General features: G+C 38.7%; 1 protein-coding gene across 2 annotated transcripts in view; it reads right to left on the bottom strand.

Moving 5' to 3' along the window:
• ITGAV (integrin subunit alpha V) overlaps positions 1–20,245 on the bottom strand; it is an 85,228-nt gene extending 64,983 nt beyond the window's left edge. The window contains exons 1-2 of one of the 2 annotated variants that reach the window (XM_024750649.1): positions 20,155–20,245; positions 9,704–9,831 (exon numbers count right to left, since the gene is read on the bottom strand). In XM_024750649.1, coding sequence (XP_024606417.1) covers positions 9,704–9,830 — 127 coding nt within the window. In that variant the 5' untranslated portion in view covers position 9,831; positions 20,155–20,245. Of the gene's footprint in view, positions 1–9,703; positions 9,835–20,154 lie in introns of both variants that reach the window. The other variant, XM_024750648.1, reaches the window with a different exon arrangement.
• Positions 20,246–20,251: the final 6 nt, after the last annotated feature.

Here is a 20,251-nt window from a genome sequence, read left to right on the forward strand (position 1 = left end):
GTGTTTTCTACATGACAATCATCTTCATTTTTAGGAGTAGGGGAATAAGATACAACCTACTATGTATAAAATAAATAAGCTATAAGGATATACTGTACAGCACGGTGAATATTGCTAATATTTTATAATAACTATAAATGGAGTATGATCTTTAAAAATTGTGAATCACTATGTTATACATCCGAAATGTATATAATATTGTAAATCAACTATACCTTAATTTTTTTTAAAAAATCATCTTAGTACAAAACAAACAAATCATACTCCAAAATGACCTTTTAATTTTCACTAATTCAACAGTGTTTCCAAGTTCAGATTATTCTGTCAATTTAGGGGAAAATCAGTTTTCAGCCATTATGCAAACCTTGGTTAAAACCTACAAATTTTGTGGAGTCACTAGATGAGGGGGTTTAAAAATTCAAGTGGGCAACTAGTATTTTGAAGCAAGATATAATATTTCAATCACTATACGGGCATGTAAAATAAGACACTAGGTTTTCCTTTTTAACACCGTAGTTGTGGTTTTCTTTACATATTACATCAAGAAAATCAGCAGAAAAAAGAAAAAGAAGACAAGTCACACAAAAGGACACAACTAGAAATGTAATAAAGTTCATGTTTAGAAGTTAACAAAACAAAACAAAAAAGACAAGCAAAAGTCAAAAGCTTGAAAGAAAATTAACAGAGAGCATGTTTGGGAACTAAGTTTCACAAATCCATGAAACAAGAAATTTTAGACCGAGGTTTCCTTTTATTCCTGCAGACTCAGTAATGCACAAATACCATTCAAAAATCAAAGCACTAAGTAAGCTTACCATCTTGGATTGAATTTTCTGCTAAATTAAACTGTTCATCGCAGAACCCTACATTTTCCCTTAATTTTTTAAAAGGCATGTCTACAATATTTTGGAGATATCCACATGATAATATTCATTATTTCATGTAACTTGTATAATTCTACCAAAAATAATGACTAAGAAAATTAACAGAATGGGTACTGAAAGTGTTACTTTCTCTGTAATGGTCACATCAAATCTACTTAGCATGGCAAGGAACCAAGATCTACCCACTGAGCTCTAGATCCTTTTATTTTTAATACAATGCTCTTATGTGTGTTAGTCTTGATGGTGAATTTATTTGATTGGACTGCTGGTTTATAATATCTTTTTAAAGTTCATTTAGATCCTCCCTCAGTTTACTTCCAGCTTCATTTCTCAACATGCTCTCAACTGCCTCACATTGCACATATAAATCTTATAGATAGATGCATATACGCAGGTCACATGGAATTGTTGATTTTCCTTCATAAACATCTTTTACTAATCTATGCATATATTGTTTCCTCTGCCTGGAACCCTCTTCCACATCTGGTGAATTCTACCTCATCTTTTATTAGCTACCTAAAATATCACCAACCGATCTGGGAAGCCTTCCTCAAAGGCCCCAAGCAGAATTAGATACTTTCCAGGTATGCCTCATTTATTTTGGTATAAATCTATTTGTGTCTACTTCTCAGAGTTAAAATGAAGTAAATTTAGATTGGTCTTCCAAACATATTTCTGAAATCTTCCTTCCTCTCCCTCTACCCAAAATCATGCCCTGGAGTAAGAAGAAAAGCACACTGAAAATATTCATCTTTCCTTGTTAAGAGCTAAGAAACTAAGTGTTACACTATCCTAATACCAAAATCCAGACTTTCTTCCTTAGCTACTACTACATGTCTTAATGCACGTGACGACCCACAATAAAATGGCCTAACAAATTATACATCGCCTAATATCTAGGTACATCTTTGGTAAACAGAACATAAAACTGGTCCATGAATTATTGATCAGTAACAGATACTCACTGGATTTGTAAAGGATGTTTTCTGACTAGTATCTTTTTTTCCAGCCCAAAAGAGAAAAAGGTACTCTCTTACTGCTATTCTTTTTCTTCTTTTGAAGGACCCTAAGTTTTAGTTCTCTAAACAAGCTCTAATCTATCATTTCTTAGCTGTGCCAGATAAGATAGACTTTTTCTGACTTTCATAGGCATATGGCTTAGACTCAGTCAGATACTACCATAAAAGCTTTGAATCTCTAGCAAGTGATGCAGAGAGCCAGGGATGGGTAAGAAATTATTCCCATGGTGTTGCCCCATAGTCAGTAAGAGCAATTCCAATAGCAATAAAACCCTACACTACTGGTTCCTCTGTTAGCTTCTCTTGCCCATTTTTCAGAAAGCTATCAAGTTACCAATATTCTGCCAATAAATTCCTATTCAGCAAAATTTAGCCAAAGTCAATTTTTATTGCTTTGCACGAAGAACCCAACACCTGCATGCAATAAACACACATATACAACCTACCATATGCCAGACACTTCTCCATACACTAGCACACAATGGTGAGCAGAAACACATCCGTTCCCTCTCTGGAGTTTACAGTCTAATCAGGAAAACAAACACATCATAAGATAACCAGAAAAAAAAAGAAAAGAAAACAAGCATAAATTTCAGCTAAATGAAGAAAAAGAGCTGTACTTAGTGCACTGACAGCCTGTATAGCAGAACCTGATCTAAAAGGAAGAAGAAAGAAATGGGAAAGGACATTGATAATATACTATTTAACGCCAAGCATTTATAGTATCTCCAAAAAGTACCTTACTCTAAAACATTTTATTGTGATCCTGGAGCTAGCTGAAGTTTGTTCTTTTTACAGGAAGGGATAAAGTCATTATTCTGTTTTTTCTAAAGAGAAATAGCCCAAGAAACAAATGAGCCTAGAGCAGTACTTCGAACAGTTACAAACTTCAAATGTTGATGCAACAACTATCAGGAAGTCTTCTCGGGGCTCAACCAAACTTTCAGACTCACAAAACTACCAAAGGCCACACACATCACCAATCTATTTAGAGGCTATAGTACAGAACCAGGCATAACCTCCCCGATGAGAGTCCTTACATGAACTTCCCTGTGCAGCAATACACACAGCTGTCCAGAGCTCTTCTCTTTGCCTCATCAGGAGACAGCTCAGATATGAAGAAACAAGATCTGGTGGGTACAGCAGCTACCCATGCCTCAAAGCCTCCTGCCCCATAGGAATGGTATCTCTTGTAATGACCCCATAGCCAGAGCTTCCAGAGTTCCCGCAAAGGACATGCCAGTTGTAAGAGTCACTGCACTCAGGGAACTCCAAAGCTATGGCTTCCCCATCAGGTATTTATTAGTCTATTTACAGTTTCTCCCAGTTTAAATGCAATATACCAACCAGGGGCTTATTCTTAGCATAAGCAATGATACCTAGTCACTTAGCCACTCAGGACCTGGTAAAACAGAGCAAGAAACTTAACAGAAGATCGAGTTGGCATACAGAATAGGAAAGGGCTTTAATAACCATTTTCCAAAAGCTGACTACTGATAATTTTACTCAACTTTAATATCCCGACGTGTATTATTCAGTTAGGCTGCATTACACTATAGTAACAAGCATCCCCAGTATCTATTATTCAAAAATAACAAAGGATTATTTTATACACATACATCGTGGGTCAGTAAGAGTCTAACCTTTATGTCTTCCTCACTCAGGGACCCAGGCTGAGGGAGGTTCTATTATTTACACTATCACTACTCACTATGGCATCTGGTAAGAGAAGAAGCAGAACAATGCCCCAACTCCTAAACACCTCCACCCATCAATGACACACTTCTGCTCATGTTTCATTGGCTAGCAAAAGTCACAGGGGCTTACCAAAATTCGAGGTTATTCCCAGAAATACGATACTAATGAACAGTTGTAATATCTACCATATCATGTAAGAGATAATTTAAATAAAATAATTTTATAAATTTTACTTCCCAAATATTAAAAACATGAGGATGGAGCCCTTTTAAGCACTAAAGTCTCCTCTGGATTCAGAAACACAATAAAGTAGAGAAAATAAGCTAACTAATTGAAACTTTTCATGATCACCCTGGGAATGTAGTACAGCTGTGGAAAGGTAGGTAATTTTCCCAAGGTAACACTGGAAGAATGGCAGAGTCTGGATTTGAACCCAGGCCTGTGTGACTCCATGGCCTATTTCTTTTTCATGACACAACAATGTATAGCAAATATGGATGGAGTGAATGAAGAAAGAAGAGTTAAAGGGTAAACTCCACAAGGGTATCAAGAAGGTTAGGAGGCAGGGAACTATATTCAATATCCTGTGACAAACCATAATGGAAAAGAATACATACATATGTATAACTGGGTCACTTTGCTGTACAGAAGAAATTAACACAATATTGTAAATCAACTATACTTCAATAAAAATTTTTTTAAAAAGGTTAGGAGGAGTAAGGGGACAAGATATCAATAGTTTCAGACAGGCAAAGAGTGGAGACATTAAATAAGGAAGGAATGAAGAGTGAGGTGAATTATAAGAGAGACGTTCAATAAGATGAGGGATCAAGTATCCACTGAAGGAGGCTGCCACCAGCGATTTCAGTTCGGGCCACTGCTGGGCTGGGCTTAGGGAGCTGCCAGATTGAAATGGCTGAGCATGGGAAGTGATGAAGAGAGGCTCCGTGTTCAATACCCTGCTTGTGAAGAAAAGGAGAAAGGAAAATGGCTAAAAGAAGACACATGCTCAAGGGAAAGCTGTTTTGATTAGTTTTCCAGGTAGGAAAAATTTAACCATGTTTGAAAGTTCAAAAAAAAAAAAAAAAAAGAAGGGAGCAGGGGAAGAACAGGAACATAGAGTTAAATGAGAAGGTTCCTGAGAAGGGAGAAGTAATAAAAATATAAAACAGTTTGGGCTTCCCTGGTGGCACAATGGTTGAGAGTCCGCCTGCCAATGCAGGGGACACGGGTTCGTGCCCCGGTCCGGGAAGATCCCACATGCCGCGGAGCGGCTGGGCCCGTGGGCCATGGCCGCTGGGCCTGCGCGTCTGGAGCCTGTGCTCTGCAACGGGAGAGGCTGCAGCAGTGAGAGGCCCGCGTACCGCAAAAAAAAACAAGAAACAAAACCAAAAAAACCCCAGCTTATACTAAGTGAGCCGTGATAGTGTGCCCAGTCCCTACACTAAGCACTTTACATGTCTTAACACATGTAAATCAACTCATTCCATTTAATGCATTCTTATGGAGCAGGGTTGATGCGTCAGTCAGGGAGAGGGTAGTAACCTGTTAGTAACTTGTGCAAGTTAAACCGCTGTAAACGACAGGGCTGGGGCTTGAGTCCCAGGCAGTTTGCCTTCAGAAACCACATTTATTCACTCAGTTACTGTCTCCCAACACAAGACAGGGGCGAGGGAGAGAAAGAGGGAAAAGCCACTATCTCCCTCGAGATAACGGAGAAGATAAAAGGCATCAGTGGGGCAGAGATGTTTATGTGTTTGGGCTCAGATGGGACAGAGGTGTGAGAAAAGTTCAGGTGGATTCTGTAAGTTGTAAGCATTTCTTCCACAGTCAAGACACAGTCTAATGGTGCTGTGTCCAGATATATGTTCATGACTAGATTATTGAAAACTATATTCTCCTTTTTTCTTAAATTCAAACACTATTTGGATAAAAATTCCAATGTAAAAAATGCAGTCAATTTGTATATTCTTTTCATAAGAGAAGTCTCAGAGGTTATACAAAATGATTAAGAGAAATATCATAAGGACAAAAAGAGAATAGAACAAAAAATCCGTATTTGTAAACATATAACGAAAGGACTTTAGTTATTTCCTCACTATAGAAAAAGCTCTTATGATTCATTCATCCATCTATTCAATTTATTGGGTACCACTTGTGCCAGGCACCAGGCATTGTTCTAGGCCCTGGGATTTCAGCAGTGAACAAAACAGATAAAAACTATCCCGGTGGAATACATATCCTAATTGAAAGAAAGAGGAATTAACTAAAAATAAATAACTTCTATAGCAATGTGAGTACTAAGGAAAAAATAAAGCTGAAAAGTGGATGGAAGCACAAAGTGGGAAAGGGGGAACTGGCATTTTAAATAAGCTGGTCAGAGCATTACTAAGAAGATGACACTTGAGCAATTCCCACAGGAGGTGGTGGAGGGGCACCCAATGTACACTGGAGGGATCAATGCTCCAGGCAGCGGGAACAGTCCAGGGGAAGGCAAGGTGGAAATATGCCTACTGTTCACAAGCCACTGCAAGGAGCTCCAGTGAGGCTGGAAGAGCATGAAGGAGGGGAGAACACTAGAAGATGAAGGTAAAGATAGAAATGGTGGGCTGGAATACTCAGTCCTCTCGGCTACTGCGGGACAGATGGGGAGACATTAGTGGAATCTGAACGGGAGTGTCATAATCTGAATATTTTAAAAGAATCACTCTGGCTGCTCTAGAGAACAAACAGCAAGGGGTACCCAGGGCAGAATCGGGGAGAACTGCGAGGGGGGTGCCGGCTCTCTTCCCTCTGCCCCTCCAGGTCTCCTCTCCATCGTTCCCCACCCTGCTCTTTGCCCAGGACGCTGACCAGTGTGAACTCATGGGCAGCCGGGCACGTTGGCTCCCACTTGGATTCAGCCAGTGGGGAGCACGCACAGAGATGAAAGGGAGGAAGGAGAGTGAGGCCAGGGTTTTATTCCCGTGTTCTTTCCAGTCACCTTGGGCTGGCTACTGTCCTCTGACAAAAGCCACAGTTCCTTCACGTGGCTCGCCCCACTGCCTGGATTCTGGTAACTGCTCCCTTCCCTTTCTCCCTTCAGGCTTAGAGGCCAAATTTTAACTAGTGCCCACTTACTTTGTAAATAGTCCCCTTACTAAAAGCTCCTCAAACTATCCCAATTTAAGTGTGCCATCTCTTTCCTTTACTAATTCAGGAGCCCAGGGCAACAGTCCAGGTGAAAGACAATTGTGGCTTGAACTAGGATGTTAGCAGCAGAAGGACAAAGAAGCAGTTAGACTATGACTCGCTGAGATTTTATGTCAAGGATGACTCCAAATTTTGGCCTAGCTAACCAAAAGGATGGAGTGCCATCAACTGAGATTCATTTTTTTTAATCCACTAATCAACAGAAAATATGTGCAAATATATTAAAAGTGGCTCAGAGGAAAAGGAATAGGCCATAGGCTTACAAACAAATGCAAAGATGATTAGTCTTACTGTTAATTAAAGGAATACAAATTAATATAAAATAATATAATAATATATTACATATATAAATTATACATATATAATACATAGAATAATGATATGATATATAATATAAAATTGACAAATAAAAAAATGGTGATAAATGGTATTGGCATGGATGTCAGAAAACACCGGAGGGGTGTAAACTTCTGTGAAAAATAATTTGCAATTTCTATCAAAACACTACATATACTTTTTTTCATTGAAGTATAGCTGATTTACAATGTTGTGCCAATCTCTACTATACAGCAAAGTGACTCAGTTCTACACATGCAGACATTCCTTTTTTTATATTCTTTCCCATTATGGTTTATCACAGGATAACGAATACAGTTCCCTGTGTTATACAGTAGGGCCTTGTTGTTTATCCATCCTATATATAACAGTTTACACCTGCTAATCCCACACTCCCAGTCCTTCCCTCCCCCTTGGCAACCACAAGTCTGTTCTCTACGTCTATGAGTCTGTTTCTGTTTTGTAGATAGGTTCATTTGTGCCATATTTTAAATTCCACATAAAAGTGACATCATATGGTATTGGTCTTTCCCTGTCTGACTTACTTCACTTAGTATCATAATCTCTAGTTGCATCCGTGTTGCTGCAAATGTTTATTATTTCATTCTTTTTCATGGCTGAGTAGTATTCCATTGCATATATGTACCACATCTTCTTTATCCATTCACCCGTGGTTTTCAAAGAATGAGGTAAATCTATATATGTCTACGAGAGATTATATTGGGCAGGGAGAGGCGGGGGGCTGAGTCAGGTAGCTAATAGTAATATTTAGTATATTCCTATTTGTGAGTTGTTTTTTTTTTAAGGATATACAGATATATAGGAATAAGAAAATTCTAGGAAGATCAAAGAAACTATTTAAAGTGATTGCCTCTAAGCAGGCTAATGTGAGCAAGTCCTATTTTTTCACTGTCTACCCTCTTGGACTGTCTGAAATTTTTTCAATAAAAATAATACTAAAGCCAAATTTCAAAAAAGACCAGTAATACATCATCTGGCACTGCACAAAACCTGTGGTGTTGAATACAGAAATATATCTGAACAGTTCAACATTTTTTATTAGTGTTCACATGTTGTTAGAAGATATAAATGCCCTGACCCATAATATCCTGAATCCCAGGTATATTTCTCCATTTGCGGTAAAATTGAGCCTATTTACATACTCTTGGGGTTTTCCAAATGCCAGTCATATATGGAAAAAACAACAAATTTTAACGTAGTTTCAAATGGAAAAAAGCAAACATGTGACCCAATCCCTATGAAGAACTGGCTTAACGACACTCATTTTGGTACTGGTCATGATATCAAATGTAACAGTCCACAACATGATTTCTGTTTCACTGGTATTATAATTCCCAGAATTAATATGTTTTAGAACCAGCAGGAAATAACAATATGGAAAAAAATATTAATTTTCTTCAGGCTTATCTTAAAGTATTTTGTCAAAGCCAGCAAATCAAAACTGGTAAAAAATTTTGCAGAACTATTGTACCAGAAGAATGTCACACTATTTCTTTGAGGAGTCTCTAAACTTTCACATATGTGGATAAATATATCAATACAAATGTATATAGGATTATGTGTATTTTATTTTACTGATGTAAATGTAAAACTTATTTCTTATTTGTCATCTTCCTTATGCTATTTTCCTCCTTACCACCACAATCTAACACTGGAATTTGTCTCTGTTAGATAAAAATTTAATGTTATCAGAACCATAACATATTATTTTCCCAATAAATTTTGGATAAGAATTTGTTTTTTAAGTCAACCAAATCTACTTGAATACAAAATATTCCTCAACTGGTTTTGACAGCACAACCCAAGACTTTAGATTATTTCACGATTAAGGAGTCAGTGAGTCAATTTTGCTGACAAGAGAAAGGACAAAAGCCTTTCTCAGAAGAGGTGCAAAAACATTTTAACAGATTTTCCCCAGACTTCTGCAGATTGACATTATCAGGGAAGTTGAAGATGTCCAAAGCAGTGTGGAAACACAATATATTTTTAAGGCTTTTATATGCCACAAAACTGTACGAAAAAGTCATATAATAAGTCATTTGTCTTTATATAACTTTCTCTGGGGATCTGAAGTGCTTATACATATTATTTCACTAAATTGTTACATTTAAGCTAAAGCAAGTACTTTCAAAAATTAAATCATATTTTGAAACATATCAAATGGGGAGGGACTTCCCTGGTGGTGCAGTGGTTAACAATCTGCCTGCCAATGCAGGGGACACGGGTTCGAGCCCTGGTCTGGGAAGATCCCACATGCTGCGGAGCGACTAAGCCCGTGCGCCACAACTACTGAGCCTGTGCTCTAGAGCCCGTGAGCCACAACTACTGAGCCCACGTGCCACAACTACTGAAGCCCACAAGCCTAGAGCCTGTGCTCCACAACAATGAGAAGCCCGCGCACCGCACCACAACGAAGACCCAAGACAGCCAAAAATAAATAAATAAAAAATTTATTAAAAAAATAAAATTCTATTCAAATGGGGAGAGGCAAAGGTAGGCGGAAAATATCAAATAACAGAAATTAAGAAAAGGGACCCCTGCATCAACATTCACCTGTTGCATCAAATTCAATTGGCTGGCACCCACGGTGAGAAGACCAGTCACACTTGAGGACTTGCCCTCCTTCCACGATCCCAGGCTGGGTAGTGTTTGCTTTGGGAGCTCCCACCAGAAGAAACATCCTGCTAAAATACAAAAGGCAAGACAAGACTTTAAGTGGCAAAAGCATAAATAATATCTTATGACTTAGGAAGAGCAATCATTCTCTTGATTTTATCCACAAATATTCTTTAAGAAACCACTCACTGAGAGCATAATCCACCTTCATTACTCATTTGGTGCTCTTTTACATACATACATTATTCAATATAGTTTACTCATCCTAGTAACACATTATAAGGCAACTTCAGGGTTACATGTCATTTAAAAATTTATGCTGGCCAAACTGTACACTTTGAATAGGTACAGTTTATTATATGTCAATTATAGCTCAATTAATTTGTTTAAAATGTATGCTGGCTAGAGACAGGGACATTTGTCTTGATTTTTGGGTTTTTTTGTGTGATTTTCTGTACACTTTCCATATCCTGAATAATGAACAAAAAAATAAATGATTCCAAATAAATGATTCTAAAGTATGGTAATTTTAAATATTATCATTTTTCCATTGGGAAAACTTATCTTGTTTTAAAACTACATACTTCAATTTTTTTTTTTAATAGTGACTAACGAATGTCTTTTTTCACTGGATTAATCTAATCAATTCCTGGTCAAAGAAGAGAAGCACTATTCAATTTCTTAACAGGATAAAATTAGCAAAAGACAAAATAATCAGGAGTCAGATTTTCAAGTAAAAGAGATCTTTTCTTTAGTTGTTTCTATGCATTCAGAAAAAAATATGGATTGAGTGTCTCCTCTACTAAGGCACAGATATGGGCACTAGAGAAACGAGGATGAATAAGACAATCTTGGTTCCTGCTCTCAGTGGAGCTTACATTTCCTTTGGGAAGAAATCCAGAAACTTGCCAAGAAAATTAGTCACTGTTACAAGTGCTACGAAAGAACCAACAATTGGCTGAGAGGTATTATTTGGGAACAAGGAGAGAAAGACCTTCTTTAGATTAAGGGAAGTTACCTCTAAGGAATGGAGGGGAGACACTTCCTTTGGATAAAGGGATGTCTAAGGAAGTTATCTTTAAAGAACAGGGAGAAGAGACCTCTTTCAGATAAAGCAGCAAAGGGATTTACCTCTAAGTAAATTGAGATGTACGGGATTAGAAGAAGGTCGCCAAGGAGTGTCTGTGTGTTGGGAGTGAGGGGCTAAGTGAGTGGGATGGAGAGGTGGATGGGAGGGCCCCAGGCAGAGGTACAAAGACTCAAGGCAGGAAAGAGCTTAGTCTCCAAGAGTTACAAGGAAAGAGGTGTGGCTAAAGGAGAGCAAGCTGGGAATGGCACAAGATAAAACTGCGGAGCTTGCCAAGAGCTAAATCACACAAGGTCCTTTAGCCAGGTAAAACTTTTGGATTTTATCATAAGGTCCACGTGAAGCTTCTGAATGTTTTTTAAAGCAAGAGAATGACATAATCTAATAAAGAAAATGAAACGTGGCGCCTTATGGGGAAAGTATTAAGGGGGAGGGGGGCAAAAATGGAACAAGAAAAGCGAGAGACTTTGAGCACCTGAGGAAGGAGGCGACGGTAAACTAGGCTGGGAGGACAGATGGAGAAGGAGATGGACGGGCAGATTTGGGAAATATCTGGAGTAGAATGAACGGGAACAGCTGGAGGCTTGCATGTGGTAGAAAGGGAAGATTAGAATAAAGCACGTCACCTAGGTTTCTTTCTGGAGTGCAGGGATGGGAGAACCACTTACTGTGCTAGAAAAGCCCAGAGTAGGGAAGCAGAAGGCAGACTAAGTACTTACCGGAAAACCAAGAGTTCAGTTCCTAACATGTTAGCTTGAAATACCTGTGAGACACCTAATTGGTGGTCTGTTGCTCTGAGGAGAGTTCTGCCCTTTGAGATAACGTGTTGAGGATGTCAGCTTGGAACGCATGGGTTCACACAGGGAGAGGCTTCAGAGAGAAGAGGAGGAAAGAGAGGAAGCAACAACATTTAAGTCAGAGAAAGAGGACAGAGTAAAAGAGGCTGAGAAGAAGCTAACTGAAATATAGGAGAAGAAAACAGGATACAGATAGACACAGAAGGCCCTCAATAAATGCTGTCACCATTATCATTTCATTTCCTTGTTAAACACTAAGCCACTTACATTCTTCTGGCAAAGAAAATACTCATAATTGCTTTTCACTTTTTTGTGAAAATACATCTTAAATATGGAATGCTTTCATTTTAACTTTTATTTATCAATTTCATTTCTTCTGGATGTATCTGCTAAATCATATTTAGACCAGTCAAAAGATGGCTGCATGAAATGCTGGAACCCCGTTTTCGTACACTTATCTTAAAACTCCATACTCAAAATAAAGACAAAACTCCCAACCAAACCACACCCTGTTTAATAAAGCTTTATGCAGTCATAGTTGGCATCAGTAAAACACCAATGCTGGCTCTTTCTCCTCATAGCCAACTTAGTTTTCATTCAGCAAGAAATAAAATAAAGCTGAGTAAGAGAGCCCTCAGCCCCCATGAATAAGAGAGCAGCTAAGTATCATTATGCCCTCCTTTTCTACAGCAGAGCTGGTTAACAGCTAAATTATACACACACACACATATATGAAATTTACCTTTTTCAACAGGTCAAAATTTTGGCCACAAAACTGCCCCTCCCCATCTGGATTAAATGATGTTTTAGTACATGATAGGCAAAAAAGAAAATTTCAGATAAGTATACTTTTCAGGTCTACATCTGAAGAGGCATAGGCTCATTCCTGCAATAGCCCTAATAAGGGTAATACAAGCACAGGTATGTGTATGATTTTCATATTGTGGATAATGGCCAGTTCCAGGAGATCAGGACAGGAGCTGATTCTCAGAATTTGCCTAGAAACCTACAAGCAAACTCAGTTCTGGACTGTCCTCACATGGCACACTACAGAATCTTTAATAATTTTTTATCAAAGCACTTCTTCCTACCTTATGATAAACTGCTTCCTTGAATGGAGGGGACCCTCAGTCATCTTTGTGCTGCCACATAGCAAGCACTCAAGAAAAGCTTTTTAAATTGACAACTGAGTAGCAAGTAAATTTGATTGTTGTAAGTCTCAATCAAAACAGCCATACATAAAAAGCCATCTCCACTATCATCAACCCCTGTAGAACGCAGAAATCATCCTCTAATAAACATCTGATTATTTAAATTATCCTTAAAATAATTTCTTTCTGTAACGTTTCTCTTCTTAATTTTGGATTTCAGATACTTTCTTTACTTGGCACTAAAGACAGAGAGGGCTGGAAAGTTATTAGGGGACACAGACTTCAGCAAAGACAGAAAAAAGGGCGTCGAGGAGAGTTCTGAATGGAAACTGCACTCACTATTGGCAGCACAGAGCTCTAGTTCCTTGGATAGGATCAGGAACAAGACTGCTGCTTTTCATCAGACCATGTGCACATTATAGGCATGAAATGATGGTAATTAGATGTACTAATATGGGTGTTCATCAAGTTTTCCTAAGCATACCTTCATGTGCAGTCTTGCACATTGGTGAAATGCCACAGAAATGGTAGAATAATATAAAAGGAATGTGTGAGCATTCTCAATTTCTAAGTGCTAGGTTAATGAGACGAAAAAGCTGAGAAATAAAGTTCTTTGTGCAAAGTGTCAACATGATATTTAAGTTCCATTTAAGGGTGTTATAGAAAGTTTTAAAAGAGAAAAATGGAGAGATAAAGACAGTAAGACTGCCTTAGACAAATGTTAAGTCCTAAGAGGGAGGTGTGGAGAGAAAAATTAAGTATTTGTAGAGATTAAAGGGTACCGAATGGTGAAAGATGCTATATGAGAAAATTAAGGACTATAAAAGCAACACATATTACAGAAAACAAAAGCCTGTTAATGTGTCGGGAGGGTGAATTTTATGTCTTGTGTCTTTCTGCCACAATAACAAAAAACAGCCTGTTAATGAAACGCCTTACAAAAATGTTAAATCATTACGACTTGAAGTTCATCTAGGAATGTCTAATGAATGTCTACAACAGCTTAATTAAAGTAAAAGAAGTGACAGACCAGAAAAAATTTCGCGATATAAGCAGCATTGTCTAATGGACAGTTTGGGGCTAAAGGTTCCAGTCACCATATAAATCAATTGAGAAAGTCACTTTAAATCTCTGAGCTTCAGTTTCCTGTTCTATTGAATGGAAATAACAATGCCCACTATAATTACTTAAAAAAGAAAATTTCTGAATGTGGATAGTTTAGATAAAAGTAAACTTAGAAAATGTGAACGCATCATAAAAATACAAGATGATGACAGCAGAACTAAAAACAATAAAATACTCCTTAATAAAGTAGGAATAAAAGTTAAAATCTGTTTTCAAGGGCCATTAATTAACCCAAACGCAAGCTCTCAAGAGAGAAAAAAAAAGGATAGGTAATAGTTGGCTTGCAACATTTCCTGACAATGTTGGAGAGTTGGGGAAGATACACAGAGTTAGCTGGGGCTGACAGAGATTTCTCTGGTAAGCAGCAAAAATCTGAAGCTGAGCAACTTAGTTTCATATGCTTGCAACTTCCTCCTGACAGAATCCATCTCCCTTCCAAAAAGTTTGCCCAAGAACAGTATCAGGATCCCCATCCTCACCATTCTTTTTATTACTTATTTATTTATTTATTTATTTTTGCAGTATTAGGGCCTCTCACTGCCATGGCCTCTCCCATTGCGGAGCACAGGCTCTGGACGCGCAGGCTCAGCGGCCATGGCCCACGGGCCCAGCCGCTCCACGGCATGTGGGACCTTCCCGGACCGGGGCACGAACCCGTGTCCCCTGCATGGGCAGGCGGACTCTCAACCACTGCGCCACCAGGGAAGCCCCTCACCATTCTTTTTAAATGACTCGAATCATTTTCATTAAATGACTTTAAAATTAAGGTTTACATATATGAGCAAGCCATTAATATGCCAAGAAATTCTGAAAGATAAAGAGTAGCAATGTGTGTTTGGGGGAAGAGGGGGAAGAGAAGAAGAAAGAGGGAGGGAGGGAAAGTGGGGGAGAAGGGAGAGAGGGAGGGACAGAATGATGGAGGGAGGAGAGGTAGCGGAGCAAGGGCAAGGGAGGGAGAAGGAGAGAAGAAAGGGAAGGTAGTTACAGAGAGGGGGAGGAAGGGGAAGAGGATGGGAGAGACAAGAGGATTCGAGAAGCCAACCAGGAGGATGCCCTTCGGATGCACTTTCAATCCAAAGTGTACTTTAAGGGCAGCTGCTTCAGGGAACGTGACCTTGACTACCAAGGAGAGACAACCAGCCAAACAATGACAAGTACATTTTTTAAACTCTCCAAATGAACTAAGTTATTTGGCTGCTTTCAGCACTGACTTTTCCAAGATAAAGCATGGTTAATATATTTTGGCTGACTCTGGCTGACCAGTGAGGCTTCACCAAAAGGAACTTCTGAAAAATCATCATATACGTATATAGAAAGAAACGTGTTACTGAATGTTACTTAAGAGCTATAATTCCAGTCTCATTTACCTTTCACTAAAAAAAAAAAGCTACAGTCAACATTTATGTGATGTAAAACAGATGCATTAACTATAAATCCTATATATTTTCCCTTCTCTTCTATAATATCCTATAAACCTTGGGCCTTAAGCAGGAGAAATCAACACAGGATTTGCCTTCTAAATATATAATGATGATAGAATCTATGCATATATATTATTTATGATAAGAAAAAAGAAACAGGGGCTTCCCTGGTGGTGCAGTGGTTAAGAATCCGCATGCCAATGCAGGGGACACAGGTTCGAGCCCTGGTCCCTGGTCCGGGAAGAACCCACATGCCACGGAGCAACTAAGCCTGTGCGCCACAACTACTGAGCCTGCGCTCTAGAGCCTGTGAGCCACAACTACTGAGCCCACGAGCCACAACTACTGAAGCCCGTGCGCCTTGACCCCGTGCTCCACAACAAGAGAAGCCACCACAATGAGAAGCCCGGCACCGCAACTAAGAGAAGCCCCCGCTCTCCACAACTTGAGAAAGCCCGCGCGTAGCAAAGAAGACCCAACGCAGGCAAAAATAAATAAATAAATTGTTTTAAAAAGGAAAGAAGAACCAATATAGCCAGAGTCACAGTAAAATAAGCTGGTGTCGCTTTGTAAAGATGGTTACAAAGATGAAGAGAGAAACGGGACATAAGCTTTTAAAAGTAGATGCAGACTGGGACAGACTGAAAGGGGCCTTCATTCAGTTTAAGCAGTTTGGACTTTATCTCTGGACATGAGAACATTTTCGAGAATTTTAGCAGCAGAATACCAGGATCAAAAGATGCTTCAGAAAGATAAAACTGTTAGAAACATGTAAGATGTTTTGCAGGTCTGAGAGCTAAATGATGGGCAGAGGAGTGATGACCTGAATGCCACAGACCACGCTTGTAACGACTGGTCAAACTACAAGTGGAAAGCAGAGATGGATGCAAGAAACATTAACAAGGGCTTCCCTGGTGGCACAGTGGTTAAGAATTTGCCTGCTAGTGCAGGGGACATGGGTTCGAGCCCTGGTCCGGGAAGATCCCACATGCCACAGAGCAACTAAGCCCGTGCGCCACAACTACCGAGCCTGCGCTCTAGAGCCCGCGAGCCACAACTACTGAAGCCTGCAATGAGAAGCCCGTGCACCGCAAGGAAGAGTAGCCCCCGCTCGCTGCAACTAGAGAAAGCTGCACCCAGCAACAAAGCCCCAGTGCAGCCAAAAATAAATAATAAATAAATTAATAATAATAAAAAAAAGAAACATTAACAAGGAAGAATTTCTAGGATCTTCTGCCTGGTGACTAATCACTGACTAATATTAGGGGTGTCCAGTAGGAGAGACAAAGAAAAATAGAAAATGAGAGGGAGGAATATGAAATTATTTGCAGGGCGACAGAGAAAATGATGGTACCATTAATAGAAACAGAGGTACAACTGACATCACTTGGTGAAAAAGAGTTCATTTTTTGTAAAAGTCTTTCTACTCAAGAAGAAATGATCCACAGGCTGTTGAATATAAAGTTGGAGCTCTGCTTTTAGATCGAAGATGAAGCCAGGGCAGCAGTATGGTTTTAAAAGCTCTCCAAGTGTTGCAAATAGGAAGTTAGGATTGAGAACCATTGTATGTTCTGTGGGACCTTCTGCAACCAGGGCACACTCACCCACACCTTGTCTTTGGGGTCACAGGACATGAAGTAACTGTAAATAAGGCTCCAACAGTGTTTAACAGGGGAAAAAGCAAGTCTTGTAATCCGGTGTTGCTCACTATAGCATTATTTTAAGATAAATATATATGTAAAATGAGAACTGTATAACATATCTTAAAAGTAAGAAAATTATTCATTTTCTTCTTAAAATTTTAAAATTTGAATACAAAAAATTAAATGTAATTTGAATTTCATTTCCTCTGTGTTTTGTTCCCATCTTTTCCCTTACCCCACACCATCCCACTCAAACAGCTAAAGGCTGCAAACTCTTCCGGCTTCAGTTTCCTGTTCTGTAAGAGTGAATTTATCTGCTTCCCTATTTCCCCTGGTGGTCTGTGGTGTAGAGTAAAATGAGATATCACAAGTAAAAGTGCTTTGTAAATTATAAAATAGGTCAAGCAATGTAAGATATCATTATTATAACTAAGCCTACGGTGTAATTTTTAATTTCTCCAATTATTCTCCACAAGAAAAACATGCCTTTACTTCTTGGCCTGTATACAGTATTTAAATTTTACGTTAAGTTTGGCAATATAGTCACCATAAATTAATTCATACAGGAAAAATAATAGGGAGTGCTAATGTTTTATTTTTCACAATTTTTTTCCTTTTTTAAGTATAGCTAATTTACTTACAGTGTTGTGTTAGTTTCTGGTGTACAGCAAAGTGATTCAGTTATATACACATATTCATATAATATATATGTTCTTTTTCATATTCTTTTCCATTATAGTTTATTACAGGATATTGAATATAGTTTCCTGTGCTATACAGTAAATCCTTGTTGTTTATTTATTTTATATATAGTAGTGTGTATCTTCTAATCTCCAAATCCTAATTTATCCCCCCCCCCCACCTTTCCTCTTTGGTAACCATAAGTTTGTTTTCTATATTTTTCAGATCATAATTTTTGTGACTTTTCACTTCAAACCTAAGACTCATTTCCGGAGGAATTTTATTGTGGAATCACCTTAATGTTTTTGCTTAGTACTTTCTTTTTCCTTCTTTTTAATTAACATTGATTCATTAGTTTTCACAACAATATGGAGATAATTCAATAACAATTTTCTGTAACAAGAAAAATGAGACAGAAAACAGTTCTATAGCTTGCCAGAGGTATTTAGACACCTATAGAAACCGGAAGCAGCAGGAGACCTCATTACCCTTGCTTCCTCATTAATACTAGCACTCTTCATTCAGAAGAAAGGAAACTTTAATTAGCAGTTTTCTATCATGTGAATTTTTTTTCCCTTTAGAAGTTTATTATCACACCAAATAACAACAATAAATGCAGCTGGTAATATTGTAAATGGCATCCTCATGCACCCTGGATTCCAATGCTTGTTAACTTTAAAAGTACCTTTTTACAAAATTAAGCATAAGTTTGCATTAATCTTTGTTAAACCTGAAAAGCTCAGAAGTAGATACCTTTGTTTACATATATTTTGGGGTTTTTTAATCTCAAAGTTGATTTATATTTTTTATCTTAGGCTATACCTAGACCTCACTAGTCTATCAGTAACAAAGTCACTGAAGAAAGTTTCAAAATGTTATATGAAACCAAACCAAGTTCAATTTTACCTTACCATTAAAGGCCCACGTGGGAGGTCATGTAAACAAACCTGTGAGGTCATAGTATATTCAACAACTACAATGACTAATCACAAATTAGCCATCCAGCCTCCCAACCAAAAATAGGAAATATCTCATGCTAACAGTTCAGTATTACTGCATTTTCCATAGTAAAAACACTTAAAGTTTATCATTTTGTCATGTATCTTTACACTACAGAGCTCAGAGGGTTGCCACCGAATTAAGAGCAACATTTGCAAACCACTCCATCAATTTGTAAGTATTTAAGTGCTAACTCTGGCTACTCTTAAGTACCAACTCTTGACAAAAGACAATATATATTTTCAAAATTATTAGAATTTCTGTAGAAATTAAATCCAAAAAAGCACCCTTGGAAGCAACTAAAATCCTCTGCACTATAAAAGGATACATCCTGATGAATGGTGTAAGAGTCATGGAAAAATATTTAGATCATCCTCAAATTAGGCATGTATGAATAGGAAAAATAGTACTAAAAAGTAATGACCATTAAAATTATCCTCCCTCTCCCCCCCAAAAAACAATACTTTAAAGTATAGAAAAAAATTAAAAACAAAAATACGTTGTTACAATGTCTAAGAGCTTAGAAAGAACTCTAAGAACAGTTCTCCCTCTTGGAAACAAGATTTAAACATCAGAAGACATCCAGGAACACATTAAATCAGTATTTCTAACGCTAAAAAAGGGGGTGGTGTGGTGAGAATGACGTCAGCGTTCAGTAAGGTAGGAGACAACTTTTAATCCAATAATGACAATAACTGCTCCAAATCCTATGCAACGCGAAACGCTGGCAATTTGAAACATAACTGAATTCTTAAATACTACAGTATTCAAATGACCTTTAGTGAGTGAAAACTCAGCAAACATTCTTGTTCTTTCTGAACAATGACCTAAATAATGAATCACTATAAAAAGAACAGATGACACATCCAATTCATCTGTTCACCCTCAAATGTGCAAAGGTTTGACAGTCTCAGAGATAAGACACAATGAATTTACTACGACAGAATGGTCATTTTAGTCATCAGAATGTCTGGAAAATGAGATGAGAAGAAACAGAATCAGACTGAGAGGCGTAAAGAATTGGGGAGGGCTTGTTTAGGGAGAGCGAAAAACACGGGTGTTTAAGTCTGTGAAGCCAAAAAACAAAAAGACTCCACGGAAGGCTAACTAGTACGGAAGAAAAAGAAGTTCGGAAATGAAATTGACCAAGTCCCGGACACCGGCAAAGGCGGCGCGGTGTCCAGCCATACCAGCCTTTGTTGATTTCCCACTTTCCCCTAATTTCAAGCACAGGTCTGCTTCAAAGCGCTCCCTCTGAGGAAAGGAGAAGGGGGAGCTGGGTGGTGGGAGGTGCGCGGGTTCACCTCCCCCAAGCATTTCATCCACCCAGAACCTAAATCGCCCAGTGGGGGGAGGGAGGGTTAGAGGGAACGGATAGAAAGGCGCCGGGATCTCTTGCAGAGATCTCTCCCTGTGGGAAATCGCAGGGTGGGTGCGCGCGATGGGGGAGGGGGCCGACTCCCCTTCCAAGTGCGGCCACTTACGAAGACGCGCTGGGCACGAAGAAATCAACCGCGAAGCCGAAGTAACTTCCCTCGGGGCCAGAGTACTCCGCAGGACTGTCCACATCTAGATTGAAGG

Source organism: Neophocaena asiaeorientalis, unplaced genomic scaffold (assembly GCF_003031525.2).
Source record: "Neophocaena asiaeorientalis asiaeorientalis breed wild unplaced genomic scaffold, Neophocaena_asiaeorientalis_V1.1 scaffold172, whole genome shotgun sequence".
NCBI lineage: Eukaryota > Metazoa > Chordata > Mammalia > Artiodactyla > Phocoenidae > Neophocaena > Neophocaena asiaeorientalis.